The 25,827-nt window shown below is 38.5% G+C and overlaps 1 protein-coding gene across 3 annotated transcripts in view; it reads right to left on the reverse strand.

Moving 5' to 3' along the window:
• LOC127796823 (ATP-dependent DNA helicase homolog RECG, chloroplastic) overlaps positions 1-25,003 on the reverse strand; it is a 71,720-nt gene extending 46,717 nt beyond the window's left edge. The window contains exons 1-7 of one of the 3 annotated variants that reach the window (XM_052329224.1): positions 24,873-25,003; positions 24,429-24,662; positions 10,753-10,824; positions 10,413-10,565; positions 10,193-10,336; positions 6,984-7,142; positions 100-183 (exon numbers count right to left, since the gene is read on the reverse strand). In XM_052329224.1, coding sequence (XP_052185184.1) covers positions 100-183; positions 6,984-7,142; positions 10,193-10,336; positions 10,413-10,565; positions 10,753-10,824; positions 24,429-24,644 — 828 coding nt within the window. In that variant the 5' untranslated portion in view covers positions 24,645-24,662; positions 24,873-25,003. Of the gene's footprint in view, positions 1-99; positions 184-6,983; positions 7,170-10,192; positions 10,337-10,412; positions 10,566-10,752; positions 10,825-24,428; positions 24,663-24,872 lie in introns of all 3 variants that reach the window. The other 2 variants (XM_052329223.1, XM_052329225.1) reach the window with 2 other exon arrangements.
• Between the last annotated feature and the right edge of the window lie 824 nt (positions 25,004-25,827).

The following is a 25,827-nucleotide window of genomic DNA, read 5'->3' on the forward strand; positions in this document are numbered from 1 at the left end:
CTCTATTGTGAAGGAAATATCACAAGTAAAGCATTTATGGCTTTGAGAAAGAATCGTAATGCATGACAACTTCCACTACAAAGATAAAGAAACAGTCACCTGGTACACCCTCTCGAACCCAATGTCATTTGCCTCAATGATGTAAGTTTCAACAGGTAATCTCCCAGGTGGTAAATCAGTTATCTGTCATTTTATAATATAAAATTTATAAGTAGCCAATACTCATTGTAAAATAAAGTATGAAAACAATTGAGTACATAAAATTTATAAGTAAACTAAAGTAAAACATATCAAAATTTCATTAAAATCTAAGCAGGAGAGACGTCAATAATCCCAAATCCTAGATCTACATCTTTTCAACGTGCAAATAAACCTAGATATGCATCCTTCTCTAGGCTTAATGATAGACAATTGGGTGTGCCCCCCCGGGGGGGAGGGGGGAGCTGAAAGAAAAAGATAGCATATTGTTAAGATTCTTGAAATTATTCCCGAAATCATTCCTAGATTTTTTATAATAAGTTTAGAAATAGCTAGAAATTAGGAAGAGATTGTTTTGACTTTTTTTGACAAATCTTTCTGTTGTTGTATTTCCTTTATTTGTCCTTCTCACGTTTAGCTATGTCCATATTTAGATGAGACAACCTCCTATATATATTGTACAACACTATTCTCAATAGATAAGAAAGAACTACACATAATTCTTCATGGTGTCAGAGCCCTTCCTCTGAAATGTTTTCCGTTCCCTTCTGTTTTTTTCAATTGGTGTTAATTGCCACCACCCCTCTCTTGCCTTCATTGCAATCTGTCTTAAAACCCTAGTCTTAAATCTTTACCCTAGAGATGTTGATGACCTCTACTGACGCATCCTCTATTACTCTAGGTGCACCATCCATTGCAGCTATGCCATTCAATGTGAATGGCAATACCTCATCTGGTCCAGGCAGCGAACTCCAAAGTATGAATTCGTTCTATCATCTCGATGGAACAAATTACCTACAATGGAGTCAAATAGTTCGAACCTTCCTCAAGAGAAAACGAAAGGTGAGCCATCTCAATGAAGCTGGCTCGAATGCTGAAGATCTGGGATGAAGAAGATTCCATGATTATATCATGGTTGTGGAGCTCCATGAAGCCTGAAGGCAGCCGGAATGTTTTGTTCCTCTTTTCTGCAAAGGTGTAGAAAATATTTATTGATAGAGTATATGTTAGGCATATTCTTCTTTCTATTTTTATTATTATTCTTTCCTTTCATGTTGTACTCTTCCTCTATAAATACAAGAGAGGAATCAGTGTATCAGTGAGATTGCAAAAAATAGAGAAAAATATTTTCCCCCCCTCCCTTAGTTTTCATGGTATCAAAGCAAGGCTCCTAGGACTTGTTCTATCTCCCAACCTTCATTGCCGGCTAACCTGCCCTCCTTTAACGAAAGGTCTCTCCGTGTTCCTCTGTCGAAACTGATCAGAACGCCACTGGTTTGGCCCACCAAAAGTTTAGCGACCAGGAGGACTTTGCCACCAACAACCATCGCTGGTATTAGATCTATCGTCGGCCGTCGTGGTTCGCCCTGCAGCCACCGCTTCAACAAAGCCCACCGACCGATGAGCGATCCTCCTTCGCCTTTCTGCCGCCGGTTGCATCGCGGCCTTGTCACTTTTGTCTTCGGATCTGGGCTTATGATCTGAGTTTTCTATCAAGCACCAAGAGTAGAGAAGACATAGGGTCTCCTGCCATACTCAAGAATTGGCCACCGCCAACAAAGATCTAAACTCGACCACCGTCGTCGTTCCAGCCACGCCACCGCTACCGCCGACCAGATCTATATCCAGCCGTTGTCATCATATCCAATTGTTTTGCGTCAAGATCAAGGCATTGTCCGCTGCTTTTTCACCAAATCCGTTCTCCACCATCGACGTCGTCCATCATAAGTCGCCGCCGCCTTTCATCGACGCACCGACTCCTCAGATCCAGCCAATGTACGCCCCTTAGTTGTCGCCAACGGCCACTTTCACCTCCGCCACCGTCAACCCGGTCTTCGGCACCACCGTTGCTGCCTAATCCTAAGGTCGCCGTCACCCTTGGGTTCTGTTCGAGTAGCCTAACGACATCTTTGCGAGTTGCATCATCCTCGCCAGTCAATTGCATCTCTTCTGTCGGCAGAAGATCTTAAGTCTCCCATTGTTGGCCGTTCAGCCAACCCAAATCTCAACTCAGATCTAATCCAAATCTGGTTTAACCCGTTGGACGGCTCCAGACTCGTTACAGACTGCTAACCCTTTTCAGATCTATTTTTTTGCCCAGATTTGACCCAGATTCGATACTTTTAGTCTGTCTTCAATTGGGTTTCTCATTTAAATGATTTGATATTGTTTAGGGTTATTTAATTACTACATTGAAATACAATATTCCTCTGTTAGACTCTTCAATCAATCAGCCACAAGCAAGACCCTTCAAAAAAGAACAACTGAATCAAATTTTGAAACTACTACATTCTAATCCGCTACCTAGTATACTTAATTGTTCTTTGGTCCATTCAAGTAGAACTCCTTTACCCTTGTCAAGTTCCTTAAAATCTGCTCCGTGGGTTATTGATTCAAGGGCATCTGATCACATAACTAACTTATCCAATCTATTCAATTCATATACTCCTTGTTCAAGTAGTGAAAAAGTAAGAATAACACGACAATTTTTCTTCTATTGCTGGCAAAGGCCTCATTAAAATATCTGAAAGTATTGATCTTCAATCAGTACTTCATATTCCTAAATTTACTTGTAATCTTTTGTCGGTCAGTAAACTCTCAAAAGATTCTTTTTTTTTTTCAAATAAGCGAGCTCGATTATATTAATGAAAGCGAAGAAGATGAACATCGATGACCTGGAACAAGAGAGTTCCAAACAAAACCATACCACCCAAAACACCCCCCCCCCCCCCAACACAAGGCATTAGGGGGAAACGACAACCCGAAACTGACATTATAGCCAACAAGCCTAGAAGAGCAAGAAGAACTTAGCGGCCAAGAGTAGAGGCTGACATGATGACTTGATCCACCGAGAAAGGGAAAGATGGCTCCACAGCCCTCACCCATGCCACTAACCTAGCAAGCACCAAGTTAAAGATATCAACTGCACCTGACCCTCGATCTTTGAAAATTAGCCTATTCCGCTCAAGCCACATTGTCCATAGTGCTGAATAAAAGAGACTTCCATACCTTCCTTTGACCTTTACCCCGAGCAAAGAAATCCCACTACTCAAATAGACCCCCAACTGATCTCAAACAAACCCACTCATAGCCCCACCAACTAAAGATTTGCCGCCACAAGCACAAGACAGACTCACAATGGACAAAGAGGTGGTCCACAGACTCCGGGACAGAGCCACAGAAGATGCAAAACAGATCATCCCCCTGCAGAATTCCTTTCCTACCCAGATTGTCCTTTGTGTTAATTTTACCCCATATGACCAGCCACACAAACAACTCCACTTTCGGAGAAGCTAGACTGCCCCAAACACAAGCTGCCACTGAATTAATATGAGGGACATTGGAACCGAACATTAGGGAGCAAAGCCTCTCATTAAATGAGTGCGACGAAAAGGAACCAGGCACTTCAAGCGACCAAAATACCGTATCCCTCCTCCCTCTCACCAAATGAACTTAGGAGATAACTCTCAACAGCTCAGCCCGGATAAACTCTTCTCTATCGAGAAGCGGCCTTCTCCAACTAAAGCTCCAAAACCATTCATTATTGACCCAAAACCCCAAATCTGCCACTCTCTTCCCTTTATCCAGGGACACAACATACAGCCAAGGGAACAAACCTGACAGGGAGGAGGAACCCACCCAAGTGTCATCCCAAAACCGAACCAAATCGCCCTTACCTAACCAGATTTTAACCCCTTCCATGGCCACAGCCCGAACATCATTATTGCTGGAATAAGAGTCAATAAAGCCCCTCCACCAAGAACTAAAACTTTGCTTAACCTCCACGTCATTGATTCCAACGAAGATACCATTATGCCTAGCAACAATGACTTTACACCAAAGGTGATCCCCCCTACTGATCATCCTCCAAAGCCATTTAAAGAGCAAGGCTTTGTTTTTGGCCAACGAGGACCCCACCCTTAGCCTGCCCAGCTTCTTAGGAAGCTCAACCAATTCCCATCTAGCAAGAGCCATTTTAGCCATGCCCTCATTCCCAGACCATAAAAACTTTCTCTGCAACTTAGCAATCTACTTCGCCATGCCAATAGGAATTCTGAAAAGAGACATATAGTAAATTGGCAAATGATTCCGAACCAATTTAATCAGTGATAACTGGCCAGCCATAGATAGAATCCCACCCTTCCATGAAGCCAGCCGGCTCTTAACCCTGTCCACAATCGCCTTCCAAGCCACAACTCCCTTTGGATTAATTCCCAGCTGGAAACCCAAGTATGGAATTGGGAAAGGAGCAAATTTACACCTTAATAGAGTAGCAGCCTCCCTCAACCAATCTTGATTAACATTAACTGCAAAGAGGCTAGACTTTTTAAAACTAATACACAGGCCTGACATGAGCTCAATAAATCAATGTGTCGTCTGCAAACTGGAGAAGAGGGATTTGCATAGGAGGAGATCCCACCAGGATACCCGTAAATAGATCCAGATCCACAGCCTGCGAGAACAACCTGTTAAGCCCTCGACTACCAATAAGAACCGAAGCGGGGACAACGAATCCCCTTGGTGAAGACCACGCTCCATATCAAACTCTCCCGCTATAGAGCCATTCACAACACCGATATCTATTGTTTCAATACACTGTTTCTTATCCAACCTATCCATTTAGACCCAAACCCCATAACTTCCATAACCCCCATGAGGTACCCCCAATCCACACTGTCAAAAGCCTTACAAAAATCCAATTTAAGAAAAGCTGTCTTTTCCTTAGCCTTCTTCACCGCTTCCACCACCTCACTAGCAATAAGCACTCCATCGAGGATTTGCCGGCCCTTAATAAAGGCACTTTGGCAATCACCAATTAGGGAATGGATCACCGAACCCAGCCCGATAGCAAGCAACTTGGAAATAACCTTCTGAACGCAACCCACCATCCTAATTGGCCGAAAATCACCTAAGCTTTGAGGGGTATCAGACTTTGGGACTAACGCAAGCAATGAGCCTTGGGCCTTCCTTGGGATTAGGCCAAAACTATAAAAGTACTGAACCAATCTCAAACATGACAAAATTTCTTGATGAAGTTGAAGTTGAATCCGTCAGACCCAGGCACCTTACTCCCTTCACATTGCCATACCACCCTCTTAACCTCCTCAAATGAGAAAAGGGATTCTAACGATGAAGCCACCTCAGCTGACATCCTCCTAAAGCCCAAGCAAGAGACTCCTGGCAGTTTGAAGCTCGAACCCTTAAACTGACCTGCCAAGCCATCAACTTTGGGTCTGATACCATAGCCCCTCTAATTCTAAGAGCCCCCAATATAATTTTGCCTATGCCTAATCGAGGCCGACAAGTGAAAGAATTTAGTGTTCTTATCTTCTTCGACTCTTATTGCCTATTTCAGGACCAAAACCCGAGTAAGACAATTGACAATGCTAGAGAGATAAACGGACTTTATTACTTCAATGAGGATTTCTTTGGTAATAAAAAGCTCACAAATTGAGTGGTAAGAGCTCAATTTATGTTTCTGATGCAATAATACAATGGCATCTTCGGGTAGGCCATCCTAGCTTTCCTTATTTAAAACATTTGATTCCTAAATTGTTTAAAGAAGTGGATTGCTCTATGTTTCAATGTGAAAGCTGCCAATTGTCTAAAGATCATCGTGTTAAATTTGTTCCCCGAAACCTTACCATCCTTCAAAACCATTTTATTTGATCCATAGTGATGTTTGGGGACTCTTAAAAGTTACCACTTTATCTGGTAAAAGATGGTTTATAACTTTTATCGATGATCATACTAGACTATATTGGGTTTACTTGCTTAACAAGAAATCTGAAGTAGCAAGTTTTCAAATATTTCTTTTACATGATCGAAGCCCAATTTCAAACACAAATTTGTGTTCTTCAGTTTGATAATGAAACAAAGTACTTCAATGAATGTTTATGGGATTTTTTGAAAGAGAAAGGTATTTTACATCCATCAACATGTCGTGAAACTCCTCAACGGAATGGCATAGCTAAATGAAAAAATAGGCATTTACTTTAGGTAACTAGGGCTATTATGTTTTCTATGAATTATTTTGTGATAATCAGTCCGCTATTAGTATTATTCATAATCTTATGCAGCATGACAGAACAAAGCATATAGAAATAGATCGTCATTTCATTAAAGAAAAGCTGGATGCAGGCATACTTCAAATTTCCTACATGCCCTCAGAAAATCAGATGGCAGATGTTCTCACTAAAGGGTTGGTTGTAACAGGGTTTGAAGCTTTAATTGGCAAGCTGTGAATGATGGACATTTATTTACCAGCTTAAGGGGGAGTGTTGGCAATCAAAGATGTGTGTGTGTGTGTGATCATGTGCGTAAATGATTATGGGCGTGATCTACATATGATATGCAGATATGCATGTGATCTGGAGATATGCATGCAGAGATACTCATATCCATATGATATGCAATAGCTTTTAGTAGCTTCCTAATCTGGAATAGGATCTTTCCTATTCCAAACTTAAAGGATACCTATTTACAACACATGGAAAGTTTCCTAAATGCAGTTTCCCTACTCCTCTATAACAGGCTGTTGTTGTGTATATTCAAATGAGGTAATTGAATTAATTCATTCAGTTCTTTTACAAGCCCAAAGACAAATACTAAATCCTTTCTACTGTTATCAAGGGTCCTAATTTGTTTTACTAGTCAACATTCATTTTTCATGCTATAAAAGCCTTCTATTTTTCTACCGCGGCTTTATTGTGCAAGTTTATGAACATGACAACAAACTAAATAGCACACTATGAAATGAAAGCAAGATAGCAGGCTTAACGTACTTGGGTCAAAGACATATCTCCATGCAAGGCTAAAGCAAGCGTTCTTGGAATTGGAGTGGCTGACATAGCAAGAACATGAGGGGCCATGTAGACATTGCCCTTCATAGAGTGGTCTGAACTAGTCTCAGCCATTCTTGAACTTACAGAGTTAAAGTATAGCTGCAGGAAAGAACTTCCATGGGTCATCTTGCATAATGAACATATGTGAAATCAGGATTCCCAAGGAACTAATTCACTTAAGTTATTAGGAACCAGAAAGCATCAGCAAAATAAAACTAATGTGACCACTTTTGAGAAGGATTCATAAACATCTATTCATATATATATATATATATATATGTGTGTATGTATGTATTTAAGCTTTGGTAGTTCCAAAATAAGCAAACTGCATTCCTGACAGAATCGCTACCAAGATACATCGAGAAATCTTAACCCCTACACAGTGAAAACTAGCCAGGAGAGATTGATGCCAGACCAAAATTTGACCTTCTATTTCTTGTAATTGACACATCTTATGCTTAACAAGACATCTTATGCTTCTATTTCTTATAATGGTTAAAATCAAGTTGATATGGCATTGCTGTTGAAGCCAAGCAAATGGAAAAGTAGATTGTGGTGCGTACAGCTACCAGTTGGGTACCAAAATTTACATTGTATTCATTCATTATTATTGACCTAGTTTACCTACCCTGCAGTTGTTTTTGCAATAATAACATTATCATATTTTCTTACAAGTTCCAGATACCACTCTATTCAGGCTCATCAGCCTACAACATTTGCAGATGAACATCATTTGTATGAAAGAAAAGGATATACACGGGAAAAATCACATTACTTAGGGATTCGTCATTGCAGATGAAAATATCACAAGTACAAAACCAGAATGTCTAAAAGCATGAAACCACACACACATTTATGCATGAATATGAAATATAATTGCCATAGCATATATGCAATTTCAGGAATGATTAAAGGCCCACTTGAATTCGTTTTATGTTTTATGTGTTCATTTTCAAATTTCTTTTTATTTTATGCTCATTCTAGTCTTTTGTGGTCAGTTTATTTTCTTAGGATCACAAAAACTGAAAATATTGCGTGTTTTCAAAATTCTGAAGACAGAACCAAGAAACCTTGTTTCCTAAAAGGTTTTTTTTATTATTATTTCACAAGGTGATTAAATATATGTAGTATTTCAGTTAATATTTTTTATCTGAGATAATTTCTAATGAATCTAGTTCCAATAGTAAATTGATATTACCAAAATTAGTATTGAACTTATTCATAGTAATATCAATATACATAGTAAAATATGAAGTTTAAAATAGATTAAGATTAAAAACTATATAACTACATTGTTATTATAATATTACTTTTCTTATTATTAATAGTAGGTCGGAACTCTAATATTATTATAATACCACAAAAAATAATAGTTATTGATACAATAATATTGTAATGAAACCCTAAACTGTATATTACTTTTCAGATTAGGTGGTTAGATAGTGGCTCTTTATTTTAAGGAAGTGGGTAGTTCATCTCCTAAACTGTATACATAGTGAGTCTACTTTGCTGGAAATATACAAGATTTTTCCTTGCTAAATCCTAACAGAAACAAACCAATTCCTAGTGGAAGATGGATTCTATAGTATTAGATATCCAACAGATGTGTATTTATGTTAGTCATTCTATTAGATAAACCCTATTTGGATCAGTTAGTCATTGTTGTCATGGATGGCATAGTATATAGCAAGGCTAAAATGTCCGAACAACTCTCAGATTCATCAAAACCCACCATCCAATACCAACAATACAATCAAAAAATAGTCTCAACAACCACAAAAAAAGAAAGACTAACAAAAGGATTTATACAAGTGGGTCTATGGACAATATATGAATAAACATTTGGCAATAATCCAATCTAATGGAATAAACATTAGAATCTGTATCATCGGGGAGACCAGAAACCCTAATTTTGAATTTAATGGTCAAGTTGAAACAACTGCTGTGGTTACACATTAGTTGGACTTGGATAGGAAGATGATAAAAAAACTATAAAGCAATCCATATATCTGTATATAGGTATTGAGAGAGAGAGAGAGAGAGAGAGAGAGATTCATGCATTAGCTCGCTATTCTAGTCGTCAAACTATGAAAAAGTGCCAATCTGTTACTGTTTCGATTGATACGAGCAGCGCTAATAATTTTATTCATAATAAGGTTGCTACAGTATTGGCTTACCTTGTTGAGCAATGTGACAAGTTTGAGGAAAAGGTTGCTGATGGACAAATTTTAATCTGTGATAGCGTCACAAAGTGAAGCTCACATAAAGGGTCAAGATTTTTGTGCATTTTTCCCTACTACAATGGGAGGACTATAAAGTGGTGATAGGGACAATGATAGGACTATTTTCATATGTTTCCTATTTTAATTATAGAGATTAGAATTTATTTTGTCATCTTATCATTTTGATTTGTTTCCATTTTTATTAGATGATTATAGATGTTATAGGATTTAGGATTTAGGATTTAGATTGGAATCATATTGATTATATGATTTCTTTCCATTTTGATTTAGTTTTGGCCTATAAATAGGCTCTTGATATAACTTTTTTAATTAAGTTCTTGATATTGAATACATTGGCATTGAATTTCTCTCTTGGTTAAAGCCCTTCTTTTCTTCTCTTCTGTTCTTCTTCAAGCTTCTTTTTCTTCTTAATCTCATCTCTTTCTTTCTTAATTTCTGCAATTTTTCCTACTGTCCCACGTCAAGTGGTGCTTGGGATTGAATTGTCACGGACCCTAGGCGATATTTCAGGGAATTTTACTAAATTGATCATGAAATTCTTTTCTCAATGGAAAACAGGTGATTCTCAAGGGAAAAAGTGGCAATACAATCACAGTTGTTACTGGCCATAGAATGGAGAGTGTTCTTCACGGACTCTAGGTAAAAAGATTTAGTCATTGCTAACAGAATTTCCAGAGGAGTTCAGTGAATGACAGGGACTTCCTCATCCCCAGTCACATGATCACCAGATTTCTTTGTTACCAGGGAGTGCACCTACTAAAGTTCAACCTTATCGATTTCCATATTTTCAAAAGGAAGAAATAGGGAACAGTGTTAAAGAGATGCTCGAAACAAATTAACGGCCTAGTGCTAGTCCATATTGCTCTCCTGTTCAGTTGCAGGTGTCATCAGTGAGAACAAACTCACCTTGCTGTTAAATGTTCCTCTCTGGATCACACCAAAACGATGCTGCTCATCTACCACCGCAATACGTAAAGCTGAGAATTTCACTTTTTCTGCTATTAAACTGTGGGTACCAATTACCAATGAGATTTTCCCAGTCTGGATACCCTGTCAACCAATCATAGCAAAGATAAATACTTTAAAATGCCTTAATCTACCATGCAGGTAATGATAAAATACATGCCTGATGAATGATCCGTGATTGCTTCAAAGGGGTTGAACCTGTTAGCAAAGCAACAGAGGGTTTATAAGCTACCTCCTCCACGTTCTCTAACAAATTAAGAAAGTGCTCGTAGTGCTGGACAGCAAGCAATTCAGTTGGAACCATAAATGCAGCCTACAAAGAGAACAAACCTATCAATCAGTTTCAGTTTTGTACCACATCACCAAGTAAAACAAGGTAAAAATTTGATGAAACTAAACATCAAATGCTTTAAACTTCATTGTGATACAGCATAACCAGACTGAACAATACCATTTATCCTGTTATGCAAGAAAAATAATGAAAGTTTCATGTTGCCCACCTGATAACCTGCACCAATAACCTCCATGCATGCCAAAAAAGCTACCACTGTTTTCCCACACCCAACATCACCCTGAAAGGAAACAGACTTTTTCAGGTCAATTACTATGTCAATATATTTGCTAATAAATTCATTGCTTCCGAGCAACAGTTCAACATATCAGGCAACTGGTTAATTTAATTGTTACGTTTTCTTTGAGTTAAGAAAAATTAAAATATTTTACTCCTGGCCATTGTCAAAGAGCACTCTTGATAGAAAAATAAAAGCTGACTTTACTTTTACTTAAAAAGAAGAATATTAATCAAGTTTATAACAGTAGTAAAAGCACTTATTTCAATGCTCGTACCAGATCAAATGAAAAATGCATCATAATATAATGAAGCAGTTCAAAACATGATCTAGTTGTTTAGTTGCACCATGTCATCACTGACATGATTAAAAAATCCAAATTGTTAGACCCTGACTGTTGTATCAAAAGATTTGAATTCCTTTAAGTAATCAATCTAGTTTACAATTCTTGTACTCATGCATGTGAAAGACCACGCAAGTGGCTAACAGGCAGTGTTAACAGCCAACTGAGGTGTCAGTTGAACGTCCACAAATGCCTACATGAAAACAGATAGGGTGGCGAAAACATCAGAGCAGTCAAATGATGATAGCAGCTAACGGAGCAGTCACTGTGATTAGGCATTGTTAGCGTCCAACAAACCCGAAGGACTGGAAGAAGGGAAAAATCCAGTTGACAATGATTGTGCGATGTCGGGATCTTTACAGCAAAAGTTTCCCAGTAAAATTTTTAAGTCAGGCAATGGGTATTTGACTGAAATTCAACCCAGTATAGTGGTAGTGCACAGACACGAGTTTCAAATCAGAGAAAAAGAACTTTCAAACAATATTCAAAAATAAAGGAAACATGATCCACAAGGAACAAGAAATATGAGAATTAATATGTAGAAACTAGCCTTTCATTCACTTAGGGAAATAACTACTAGTGTTGACTTCACAAATGAGGAAACCTGCAAGTTACTTCAGATTTTTTTTTAAAATACAACAATTTAAAAACTTACTGAAGTTCATTTTTAAACTACTACCAAATTCCATGAGGGTTACTCAAATGACCTTTACACAACACCAAACTTGGGGCATTCAATAGGTCTTTCAAAGACATTTCCAGAACATTTCGTGCACCCAGATCGAGTTTTATTTTTTCTAGGTCTCCTAATCTCACTATCCGAAAATCTCATTTCAGGACATTTTAGGGTTTAGGGACAATTCCGCTTTAGGATTAACCCTAAACAACCCCAATTCTCACTCAACATACTATTCATCCACATTCATTTTCATATATCTAATACAAAACGTAACACTAGGTATTACATTGGGCCCGTGTCACGACCCTAGGGGTGAATCAGTAAATGGTCGTTAATAACTACTTGTATGTGTCATTAGTTGCTAACTAGATGGGGGTTAAGTGGTTAAGGAATTAGCTTATTGTTTTGGTTGTTATGTTAGTTAACTATTATATTGTTAGAATGTTGTTATGGTTGCGCTCTATAAGAGACCTACAGCAATATGAGGAAGGGGGATTGAGAATAATACAAAAGTCTTTCTCTCGTTTTTCTCTCTTTCTCGTTCCCTCTTTCATTCCCTCTCGTTCTCTTTGAAGAAATCCAATAGATTAATCAAAACTATCATACACAACTTTTCCATTATCAGTTTAGAATTAAATATACAAGACTCCTAGTTTGATACAAACTTATCTCCTAAACTTTAGCTACTAGATAAACTCCTAAACTTTAGCACAAGATAACAAGATAACAAGATAAAATAATTCTAATTAATCTACAAATATATAAGATCAGCATGGGGAGAGTTATCCTCCTCTTATTCCTCTCATCTTCATCCACGGATCATCTTCTCAATCCTTTAGGATTGGTTGTTGCATCTTTATCTTTCAACACCCCCCCCCCCCTCTCAAGCTGAGGAATATATATCAAATATTCCCAGCTTGCTTCTTATATATTCAAAACTTCGTTTTCCCATTGCTTTGGTCAAAATGCCTGCATGTTGTTCTTCTGTTGGGACATAAGTTAGCTTAATATTGCCATCCTCAAGTTCTTGTTTGACAAAATGGCGATCAATTCGAACGTGCTGCACCGGATTGTTGACAATGTTGATAGCTGATTTGCTATCACTATAAAGAAACTTAGGAGATAATATTGGTATAGACAAATCATTGAACAATCTTTCCACCCATACCATTTCACAATTTGCTTGAGCGATTGAGTGATACTCTGCTTCAACGCTGCTGCGAGGTACCATTTGTTGTTTCTTGCTCCGCCAAGTTACTAAGTTACCCCATAATTTTGTACAATAGCCTAATGTAGATTTGCTATCTTCCACAGCACCTGCCCAATAAGAATCTACATAGCCTATTATACCTCTATCTCGACCTTTTGTAAATAGAAGACCTTTACCTGGTGTTCCCTTAAGATATTTAAGAATGTGATAAGCTGCTTCCAAGTGTCTCCCAATCGGTGAATGCATGAATTGGCTAACAATACCCACAGCATAGGTAATATCGGGTCTTATGTGAGACAAATAAATGAGTTTGCCTACCAATCATTGGTACATGCCTTTGTCCACTAGATGCTCTTCTTTTCCTTCTCTGTTCTTCCAGTTAGGTTCTAGAGGTGTGCTTGCCGGTTTACACCCTAATTTTCCGGTCTCTTTTAGCAAGTCAAGAGTGTATTTTCTTTGGGATACAAAAATGTCATTCTTACTTCTTGCAACTTCCAAACCAAGAAAATATCGCAATTCCACCAACTCTTTTACTTCAAATGCCTGCCTTAGCTACTCTTTTAGCTTCTCAATTTCTTGGTTATCATCTCCCGTGATAATGATATCATCCACATAGACTATTAGAATTGTTCTCCTACCATCCTCCTTGATCTTTGTAAAGAGTGTATGATCCGCTTGTCCCTACTTATATCCCAGCTTGTATAGAGTATCACTAAATCTTTTAAACCATGCTCTAGGTGATTGCTATAGCCATATAGAGATTTTTTTAATTTGCATACCTTACCTCTTGTATTGTCTTTCTCAAACTCCAGTGGTATCTTCATGTAAATCTCTTCCTCTAAATCTCCGTTTAGGAAGGCGTTTTTGATGTCCAATTGGTGCAATTTCCAGTCCAGGTTTATGGCTAAGGACAGTAGAATCCGAATTGAATTGAGTTCGGCCACGGGAGCAAACGTTTCTTCATAATCCAAACCTTGAGTTTGAGTAAATCCCTGAGCTACAAGCCTTGCTTTATACCTTTCCAGACTTCCATCTGATTTATACTTTAGAGTGAATACGCACTTGCTGCCAACTGCCTTCTTTCCCTCCGGAAGATCCATAATTTCCCATGTACCATTTTTGTCCAAGGCTGTCATTTCTTCCATAATAGCCACCTTCCAGTTTTCATCCTACAATGCTTGATAAACGTTTCTAGGGACAACTACATTGTCTAAACTGATAGTAAACGCCTTAAAGGAGGGAGACAGTTTTGAGTACCCAATGAAATCATTAATAGGATGCTTGGTGCACATCTTTCTTCCTTTTCTCAACACAATTAGGACACTTAGGTCATCAACAAGATGATGTTGTATATTGATATTAGTATCAACTGTCTTGTTTGGACTTGGACTTACCTCCAGATTGGACAAATTGGTTGGCTGAAGAGTAGCAGCTTTAGGTCTTCTAGAATAAACCTTTAGAGGTTTAGTCAGGTCTTGATCACCCTGCTGGATTTCAGTCTCCTCTTTCTCCTCCCTTTGATGAGTTTCACTAGAGGGAAGACTAGGAAGGGAATTGAGAGGCACGGAGATGACTGTACTCCAATTGTGGACTGGATTTTCATTTTGAGTAGTATTGTGGAAGAATGGTTGTTTCTCAAGGAAGGTGACATCACAAGAAATAATGAACTCGCGGGTTGTTGGGTTATAGCACTTATAGCCTTGTTGGGTAGGGGAGTATCCAACAATCACACATTTAAGTGCTTTTGGGTCAAGCTTGGATGGATTTAACTGGTTTTGATGTACGAAGGAGGTACACCCAAAGACTTTAGGAACAAGAGTGTTTTAAGGCCCTGGAATAGTAAGGGAAAGCTTCAAGGAAGACATTTAAGGAAGTTTTATAGTTCAAGCTCTTTGAAGGAAGACGATTTATGAGGTAGGATGCTGTAAGAACTGCCTCTCCCCAATAAGAATGAGGAACTGATTTGGTGAACATCAGAGCCCTAGCTGTCTCAAGTAAGTGCCGGTTCTTCCTCTCGGCTACCTCATTTTGTTGACGGTTGTATGGGCAAGAGTTTTGGTGAACAATACCATGCTCATTTAGATAATGGTTAACGTCATTTGAGAAGTATTCTCGACCATTGTCACTTCTAAAAATATGAATGGAAGTTTGGAAAATATTCTTAACCATGAGATGAAACCGTTTGAAAACCATATACGTTTCAGATTTATCTTTCATGAGGAAGACCCAGCAAACTCATGTGTGATCATCAATGAAGGTGATGAAGCACCGAGTATTTGTTAGATTTGAAATTCTGGCTGGTCCCCAAATGTCACTGTGGATTAAATGAAATGGCTGAGACGGTTTGTAGGAATGTTTTGGATGAGTGCTCTTAGTTTGTTTTGCAAGAATGCAATGTTCACAATAGAAATCCTGAATTTTATTGATGGAAATTGAAGGGTACAAGACTCTAAGATACTCAAAGCTAAGGTGTCCTAATCTTTGATGCCATAACATTAAATCAGAATATGAAACTGCAGCTAAAGAGGATTGAATAAATGACCTACACTCCTTTTGGTAATCAAGATTGACGATTTGATATAAACCTCCATTCTCTTCAGCTTTGTCAATCATCCTCCCCAAAGATTTGTCTTGAAAAACACAATGAGAAGAAGAGAATATCACTGAACAATCCTTATCCTGAGTAATCTTGCTTACTGACAGCAAGTTACATCTCAAGTTTGGCACATAAAGGACTGACTCTAATCTTAGCCCTGCTACATACGTTGTGCCCCTTCCTTGGACTAAAGTATTAGTTCCATCAGTCATAAATACAGTAATATTCCGATCACATGATTTAAAATTAGATAGAATTTCAAGATCACCAGTCATGTGATCTGATGCACCAGTATCTATAATCCAAACACCTGTGGTTAGCCTTTTGGAGAACAAAGAATAGTTGATCTTACCTTGTTTAGCTAAGGATACCACTTGATTGCTGTTGCTATCCATACTTTCGGTTGTCTTATGCACCTTGGTTTGATTCAGCAACTGCTAGAGGGCTTCTAATTGATCTGGGGTGAACGAGATTGGTGTTGGTGCTGTGGCTGAATTCCCTTTTTCAGATTCCACCACATAGGCGGACTGCACACCTTTTCGCTGGTTCCTTGGTTTCCAATTGGTTGGTTTCCCGTGCAGCTTCCAGTAGGTGTCCCTAGTATGATAGGGCTTGTTACAATGGTCACACCATTGCCTAACTCGCTACATCTCTCCCTTAGTCGTAATAGATGACCGGCCATGGGATATGTTTAAGGTAGAATTCTGTAACATTCCTTCGTTTGTTGAACCACTAGGCAGCATCACTTTCTTCCTACTCTCCTCCCTTCTTACTTCGGCAAATACTTCTCTCATAGAGGGAAAGGGCTTAGTTCCAAGCAATCATCCTCTTACCTCATCTAAATCTGAATTTAGACCATATAAGAAGTCAAATATCCTCTCTTTCTCCACCATCTTGTTATACTTCGAGCATTCCCATGTGATCTCATGAAAGAGATCAACCTCTTGCCATAATTCAGTCAAGGTATAGTAATACTCAGTTACCGTGTTGTTACCTTACTTTGTTGATCGAATGGTGGATCGAACTTGGAAGCTTTGGGCGGTATTTTCAAGATCTGAATAGATCTCTCAAACCGCATTTCAAATCTCGCTTGCTGTTTTGTAAAAGAGATAAGTTCTTCCTACCTTTGGCTCCATTGAGTTCACTGGCCATGCCATGTCAATGGCATTCTCAGCTTCCCATACTCCATAAGTTTTTGAATCTTGGCTAGGCTTTACGATTTCTTCGGTTAGATAGCCTACCTTCCCTTTTCCTTTAATCACAAGCATAACTGATTGGGACCACTCTTGGAAGTTGGTTCCATTCAACTTGTGTAAAGTAATCTGAAGGGAAGATCCATCGAAGGGTGCGGAAGAATGTGACAAGGTTGCAGGGACTGGACTGCTCTTTGTTGGAAGACGAATAGAAGTCCCCGTACGGTAAAGGAATTACGAGGGTTTTTAGGGCTGACAGGGTACTATAGACGGTTTGTGAAAGATTATGGGAAGTTCGCTTGGCCTCTCACAGAAAAACTACGAAAGAACGGGTTCGGTTAGGATGAAACAGCTGAGGAGGCTTTCTAGAAATTGAAAGAAGCTATGACCACCTTACCAATGCTGGCATTACCAGATTTCACTAAACAGTTTTGAGGTGGAAACGGATGCGTCCGGATCAGGTTTAGGGGTTGTTTTGATACAAGAGCATCGCCCCATTGCCTTTTACAGCCATGCACTTAATCCTCATGGCCGCAACAAGTCAGTGTATGAGCGGGAGTTGATGGCAATAGTGTTCGCTGTCCAAAAATGGAGGCACTATTTATTGGGCCAAAAATTTATCATACACACCGATCAGAGGAGCTTGAAGTTTCTAATGGAGCAAAGATTAGTGAGTCCCGAACACCAAAAATGGTTGCTGAAACTGATGGGCTATCAGTTTGACATCCAATATCGGCCCGGGTGGGAGAACAAGTCAACAAATGCCCTCTCTAGGATCAATCACTCAATCGGTCTTTTTGCAATAACAGTTCCTAAGGTTATTCAACTTAAACAGCTGGCTAAGGAAGTGGAGGCAGATGTGGATTTGCAAAAATTGATCCAAGAAATACAGTGAGATCCGCCGACCAAGCTCAACTATCAGTGGGTCAATAATCAGCTCTTATTCAAGGGCCTATTATACTTGCCTAAGGGATCGACTTTGATTCCTATATTGCTCCAAGAGGGGCACGATGGGAGTTCAGGCGGGCATTCAGGGTTCTTGAAGACATACAAGAGGATAGCAGTGAATGTGTACTGGGTTGGAATGAAGGGGGGTATCCATCGCTATGTGAACCAATGTGCCATCTGCTAGCAACACAAATACCAAGCCTTATCACCGGGAGGCCTTTTGCAGCCACTCCCTATTCCGGGTCAGGTATGGGAAGATATAGCTAGGAGTTCGTTTAATGAATAAAGAAGCATCAAACACAGCTCTCACGAAACCCTAATCTTGTAAGGCTACCCTCAGCTTAGTATACTAGGCTCTTGGAGCCTGCTTTAAAACATAGAGGGACTTCTTTAACCGACATACATGAGAAGACAAAGACTGATCAACAAATCCCTCTGGTTGCCTCATAAACACTGCTTCATTTAGATCTCCATTCAAGAATGCATTATTCACATCAACTTGCTGAATTTCCCATCCAAAGGTGACAGCCAAGGAAAATAACACCCGAATGGTAGGTGCTTTAATAACTGGACTAAAAGTTTTAACAAAATCTATCCCTGGTGTTTGAAGAAATCCCTTAGCAACTAGTCAAGCCTTGTATTTAAGGATAAAGCCATCAGACTTATATTTCACTCAGAAAACCCATTTGCAATCAATTAAATTCATATCGGGAGAAAAAGAAAAAAGATCCCAAGTATTGTTCCTCTTTAAGGCTGAATATTCCTCCTCCATCGCTTTGATCCAATTGCAGTCTAAGAGAGCTTCTTGAACAGAATTAGGCTCTAGAGAACTCACTAAAGCATGAGGAGAAGTGAGAGGAAGCGCTCGAGCTTTAGATCTAGTGAGCATAGGATGAATAGAAGATGCAGGAATATTTCGAACAGCAATAGGATTAGATACAGGTAATGTTATAGGGAGTTGATTCAACAAGAACAGAAGGAGATTGCTCAGGAACAATAAAGCTTGAATTAGTGGCAAACGAAATTGAATTAGTGGCAGAGGAGACTAAGGAATCAGGCAGTGCTGCTTGAGGTGAATGACCAGACTTGACTGAAAAAGGAAATGAGTTCAAAACAGCAGTGGGCAAACCCATGTTAGATTCAGATTGAGGAGTATGATTAGATGAAAATAAATGTGGAAAAGAAAACTCCTCATGATTAAAACTAACATGTCTAGACACATAAATGCGACATGAGGGATGCATACACTTGTACCCAGCTTGAAGATGGTTGTAACCAAGAAACACACACTTTGTGGAATTAAAATTGAACTTGTGCTTGTTGTAGGGTCTAAGATAGGGAAAGCAAGCACAACCAAAGGGCTGTAAGGTCATATAACTGGGCTGTTTGTTATAAAATTTCTCAAATGGAGAAAGAAATTGAAGTGGGAAGGCTAGTAGCAAATTTATAGTATAAACTGCTGTTTGAAATGCCTCTACCCAGAATTTTAAAGACATTTTGGCATGAGCTAAAAGAGTAAGGCCCATTTCAGCTATATGACGATATTTCCTTTCGGCAACACCATTTTGTTGGTGTGTATAGGGACAAGTAAACCGAGGTTGAATGCCACAAGTGTGTAAATAGGGCAAAAAGGCCTTAAATTCTCCACCATTGTCAGTTTGAAGAGCCTTAAGTTTAGACTGATATTGTAACTCAGTAAACTTATAAAAGGTTTGAAAAATGGATAGGGCTTCAGATTTAAGTTTCATTGGATACAACCATGTATATCTAGTATAGGCATCCACAAACACAATGTAATATCTATGACCTTCACTAGAAAGAATAGGAGCAGGTCCCCATAGATCAGAATACACCAACTCCAAGGGATGTAAAGCTGTGATTTTACAATTTTGGAATGGAAGCTGATGCATTTTTCCCATCTTACAAGAGTTGCAAAAAGAAAGATTACTAGAAGAACAAGGAAGATTGATTTTATTCATAACATGTTGCAATACACGAAATGAAGGATGACCCAACCTAGCATGCCACTGTTGACAAACTTTATCCATACAAGTTGACTGCATGCTAGGTGTATTAAACGAAGACAAAACCTGCCTATTACAAACGTTTAGGCTAGTTACAAATGACTTAGAAAACTTTGGTGGGGAAACCATAGACGAAGAAGTAGGAACAACTGATGATGCAGCATGCACAAATGCTAGATCCAACTGATAGAGGCCATTTTTAAGAATTCCTCGTAGCAACACCTTGCCCGAATCCTTGTCCTTAATCAAGCAAAAAGTGGAATAAAATTTAGCAATGACATTATGATCATTAGTGAGTTGAGATACACTAATTAAATTCTTTTTCATGCTAGGAACATGAAGAACTTGAGGTAAAGAAATGATAGATGTAGGATAAGTTTGAGTAACCATTTTACTGACGCCAATATTAGCAATAGGAAGCATCTTACCATTACCTACTGCCACTTTATCACTACCACCATAAGGAGTATGAACAGAAAGATTGTTCAAACTTAAGGTGATATGATTTGTAGCACCTGAATCTACACACCACGAGTTATCACCACGTTGATAGGAAGAAGAAGACTGATAGAATGAAGATGGATAGGATGCTGAAGAGTGCTGAGATTGATTGTCAAAAGATGGAGTCGAAAAACCATAGTGAGTCTCTGGTGTAAACCCTAAGTCTGTTAAGAAAACTCCATTAGCCTCATGGTTAGCCATTAAAGCTTGAGATTGAAAATCATTTCCACCTCTACCAAAAGACTGTCTCTGAAAAGTTTTGTCAAACCTATGGTAACACCTGTCAACAAGGTGTCCAAGTTTCCCACATAATTGGCAATAAATCCTTCTCCCATAAGATCTACCTCTGTCTCTGTTTCCTCGGAAACCATTTCCTCTAAAATTTCCACCATTTCTTCCAGGAAAACCTCCTCTACCAGTGTTTCCATTACTGCCTTTATTTACATGTGAAGCAAAATTAACATTCACAGCAGTATTATCAAATGTATTAGTAGGCAACATATTAACCACATTTTTCGTAGCTAGCCTCTGCTCATGCATCAGAAGCAGATACTGAACCTTTTCTAGGTTTATATCATCCATTAGATATGTAATTAAGCTTACAACGGTTTCATAGTCCTCGCCTAATCCATGTAAAATAGACATCAACAAATCCTTATCATTTATAGGTTCTCCAATTGTTGCTAGAGAATGACTGGTAGTTTTAATCTTCAGAATATAATCATTCACCGAAGTGTCACCTTTCTTAATAGATCTAAGTTGTTGTTTCAATTGAAAGGCTCTAGCAACTGTGTGTCTAGAATAAAGACTTTCAAGTGCAGTCCATACCTCAGCTGTCGATTCACGTTGAATTACCTGACCAAAAACCTCCTTGTCGATAGTCAAAAACAACCATCCTAGCAAGAGCTGGTCAGATCTTATCCAATTTAAGTATTCCAGATTGACAACAGGCTCGTCATTCTCAGAAGAGATGTATTTTGATGGAAGATCTATCTTATTAATAAAGGATAACAGATCAAATGCTCTAATTGTGGCTAGAACTTGAGCCTTCCAATACAAATAATTGTTTGAATCTAGTTTTGTAGGAACGAAACTAAGATTCTTAGCGACTAATGAAAAATCAAACAAAAATGCAGATGATAATGAAGAAGAAGACGAGGTTGAATCACGAGAAGCCATGGACGTTAGTCCCTAAGGCTCTGATACCATGAAACGAAAGATAGAAGTCGAATAGAAAACAGAGAAGGAAAGGAATTCTGAGACTTCGATTAAATTGATTTCAACCTCTAACCCAAAACAGAAATAGAGCTAGATTATATACTAACTCTAGCCACTCCTCACACAGCTAATACAATCAGCAATTGAGATACGATCAGCTACAGCTGTAAGCAAAACAAATAATACAACCAAACCAGCCGTAACAAAAATCATAACTAACGAGTAACCAACACAATACAAACGATGAAATGATAAAAGCTACTCTAAGTCAATATTCTCTTCTACAGTGTGCTTAGCCAATTTTTGGATTGACCTTATTAGAGTCGTTGGCATGGTTTGGTGCGCATGTTGCTGTATATCAAGAGCTCAACTGGTACAGGTTTGTTATTTCAGGATAATGGCCAGACACAAGTTATAGGTCATGCTGATACTGATTGGGCTGGTTGTCCTTTTGAGACCCTCTACTTCAGGTTATTGTGTAATGATTGGAGACAATTTGATTTCTTGGAAGAGTAAGAAACAGCATGTTGTGGCTGCACTTAGTGCAGCGGTAGAATATCAGGCCATGGCACTAGCTCGTGTGAGCTGGTTTGGATTAAACAGCTTCTTAAAGAGTTGCAGTTTGGAGATTCATGGTCTACGCAGCTCATATGTGAGAACCAGGCTGCTCTTTCTATTGCCTCTAACCCAATTTTTCATGAGAGAACCAAACATATTGAAATAATCTGTCATTTTGTGCATGAAAACCTGCTTTCTGGTGGGATTACAACTGGTTTTGTGGGCATTAATGACCAGCTGACTGACCTGTTCACTAAAACACTTCAAGGTCCAAGGATTAACTACACTTGCACCAATCTAAGCACATATGACAAGCATGCGCCTGCTTGAGGGGGAGTGTTGAGAATGCAGTTAGTATTGTGCATAATAAAGTTAGTTAGATTGTATGTTGTAGATAGCTTGTGTGCTGTACATACTTGTACCTGGCAGGAATATAACTGAATAGAGTTCAGAGATCTGAGTTTTTCCCTCCATTCACTCTCTCTCTCTCTCTCTCTCTCTCTCTACCTCTTCTATCTCTGTTTCAGTTGTTAATGGCATGTGCAAGAAGGCCTAGATGGTTCTATATGGATAGGTGAAATTGTGTTTATAGCATTGTCATACAAAAGGTTGTAAAGTTGAAGTTCATGGGTCTTGATGTCAATCCACTAGTTGTAAGGATTTTTGAGAGAATGTGAAATATATGATGGTGTATAAAGGAAGAAAAGGAGATAAAGTTTCCATACATGCTGTTTTAAAGAAGAAATGAAGATAAGTTGCCATAGAGTACGACAAATGGAAATTATGAAATACTTTATATATGTTTTTTGTAGTCTTAAATTGGCTAAAGTAATGATATTGAAATGTAGATAAGGCCCCAGGCCGAATTTAGAAGCTTCAATCAGAATGCTGAGGAGGCTTAGTTGACACTTTGGCCAGCTGAGCAAGCAACTGACGGTGTCCAAGACATAAAACTCGTCAATTGAGACAATGGCAATTGACTGATGTGGCGACTGAGCACCCCCAAAAAAGCAAAAACTATTGACTGAGAATTTGTCAGGCGACTGAAGGGACCATAGGATTCCAAATTTCCTGAAGCAACACCTGTGTCATGAACAATGGGCTGAGCTAAGCCCCTAACCGGGCACTGTGCCCTAGGGGGTGATCTAACACTCAATTAGTTGACTGACTGATCGATTGTAGACCAGTTAAAAAGGAAATCAAGGATTGAAGTGGAACCATAAACTATGAAGTAAACACATGAATACAAGAGCTTCAGCTTGATCCTGGATATGGAAGAAGGAAAATTTAACTCTTCTCAGGTTTTAAGTGATAAAGAATGAGGAATATTATGCAAGAGAAGGGTGGAGGGGGAAGTCACTTTAAAAAAAGTGAAGGATGTCCCCAGGAGAGCAGGTTGTCACACTAATACCACATACCCACTGTTTTATCATTTATGCAAGAAAATCATTGTATTATTCACTCAAACTGTTTTACATGCAATAACAACTACAGATTCAGGATGGAATCTAAACATCTCAGTGCCAAAAACCAAAATCTATGTTGCGTGTTTCACAACAATAACTCTGTTGGAAATTTCAACTGTTCAAAGGAACTCATGCAATAGATATATAAACTATTCTACTGAATATGAATTAAAACATGCCATGCGCAAGTACATATATGGAAAACTTAACAGAAGCACTTGCTATAAGAAAGAGTGGTGAGTTGTTGTCCTTGGAGCATCTTCAAACACATAACTGAAATACACTTTCGCATGTATGAAAAATGTAGGAACCAATGGATTGGCCTCTTGCCTAACACAAACTATAATAGGTGAGATCACAATCTAAGCATTTAATGTAATAAAGATAGAACCGAGTTTTAAGTCAGATTTAAAAGCTTTTTAAACCCAATTCTTTTGGGTTTGAGGGGCCCATTGAGCATCTAATATCAAGCAAGATAAAACAGAGTTATAAGTCCGGATCCAAAAGCGTTTTAAGCCCAACTCTTTTGGGTTTGAAGGGGTCCATTGAGAGTCTATTACATCTACTCAAGATATTCAAGTGTTATGCAGGCATTCTGTGCCAGGATACAAGATCAGCGAGGTCTCCTCATTGCTGTAAGAGTTTGCCAAGGGGGCATTTTAAGTGGGGCACTGGTTCAAGGAGGGAAAGCTAACCGGGAAACCAACTGACCAGAACTAGTACAACTACTATCTTTATAAGTCAAATGACAAGATCTTACGATCTTTCAGATATCAATATATCTCGACTACAGAATCGCGACAATTGGTTTAGCATGAGATACAAATTAAAGAACAGCAGTATGTCAAAGAAAGAAATTTATATTTTAGACCTGCAAAAGTCGACTCATGGGAACTGGCCTCTTAAGATCCCAAACAATCTCTGAAACAGCTGTTAGCTGACTAGAAGTCAGTGAATAAGGCAATGCCTTCAGAAATTTCTTGGTGAGATCGGACCATTCATCCATAAATACAGCATTTATTTCAGGCTTCCTGTACTTATCCAACAACCCCTCTTTCTCTATGTCTGTACTGAGACCTTCAAGCATTTGAAACAAACGGCCCAACTGTAGATAGAATATTATTCACATAATCAGGGATTATATGCAATCAACACATAGGAATGCAGAGTTGATAATTTCTAATATCACTAGCATGATGGGGAACTTAAAACAACAAATTTACTGTAGAGATATCTGATACAGCATAACACAAGCTAAATTTACATTAAAGAATATGCAAAAAAAAATTAAAATATGAAAGCAACAAAATATCACCTGAATATAAAAGAACTCATCAAATATAAGCCTTTTGCGAGCAATATCAGCCTCTTTCAAATTCTTGGGTAGGTGGATTCCATAATATGCCTACATTGTCAACATAAATGCATTTCTCTTTAGTGAAAACCTGGACTAACTAAGACTACACAAGCATCATGCAGGATTATACCTAAGAAGCAAAAATCACAATGTTTTTATTTCCAAGTTTATAAATAACAATATTTTTGGAATTCATATGAATTATGCTTTTTACATACATGATCAAAAAGAGTTACATGTAACAGTGTCAGACCTATACTACAGAATTAACAGTTTAAGTCTAACTGTTCACAATTGTGTTAATTATTGCTTCTCAACTCATTATGATCACTCAATCTAATCAATTATTCTTGATAAAGGAAAAGTTTCAAGCTGAAAACAGGTAGATAAGAAGATAAGAAAATGAGATTAAGATGGAAAAAGATTAAGAAGAGTTCGAACTAAGGAGATAAAGGAAAGGAAGGATAATGCTGCCCCAACACCAATAAGGAAGTCTAAGTTCAAATAAATACTAATCTAGAATATGTTGTTGTAATCTATTCCTATATTTTAGGAGATTGTGTATATATAGTATATCCCTCAAATCAATGAATTTGTGGAAGTACATTTTTCATAAACTTCCAACATTCCTTTTTTATTTTTCAGGGTATCAGACACACGGCCTTATGGCAGAAGTTCCTTCTTCCCCTACGACCGGAAGACTCCTTTAAGTTCACATCATGGCTGAAACTCAATCAACTAGTGAAGCATCTACCACCATACCTCCTCCAATGAGGAATGCACAAGTTCCAGCTATTCCAATGGCTCTTGACAGCCATTCCCTCCAAATTACTCAGCATAAACTAAATGGAACCAATTTTAGAGAATAGTCCCAGTCAATTTGTGTTGTAGTTCGGGGAAAAGGCAAGGCTGG

This window comes from Diospyros lotus, chromosome 3 (assembly GCF_014633365.1).
Source record: "Diospyros lotus cultivar Yz01 chromosome 3, ASM1463336v1, whole genome shotgun sequence".
Classification (NCBI taxonomy): Eukaryota; Viridiplantae; Streptophyta; class Magnoliopsida; order Ericales; family Ebenaceae; genus Diospyros; species Diospyros lotus.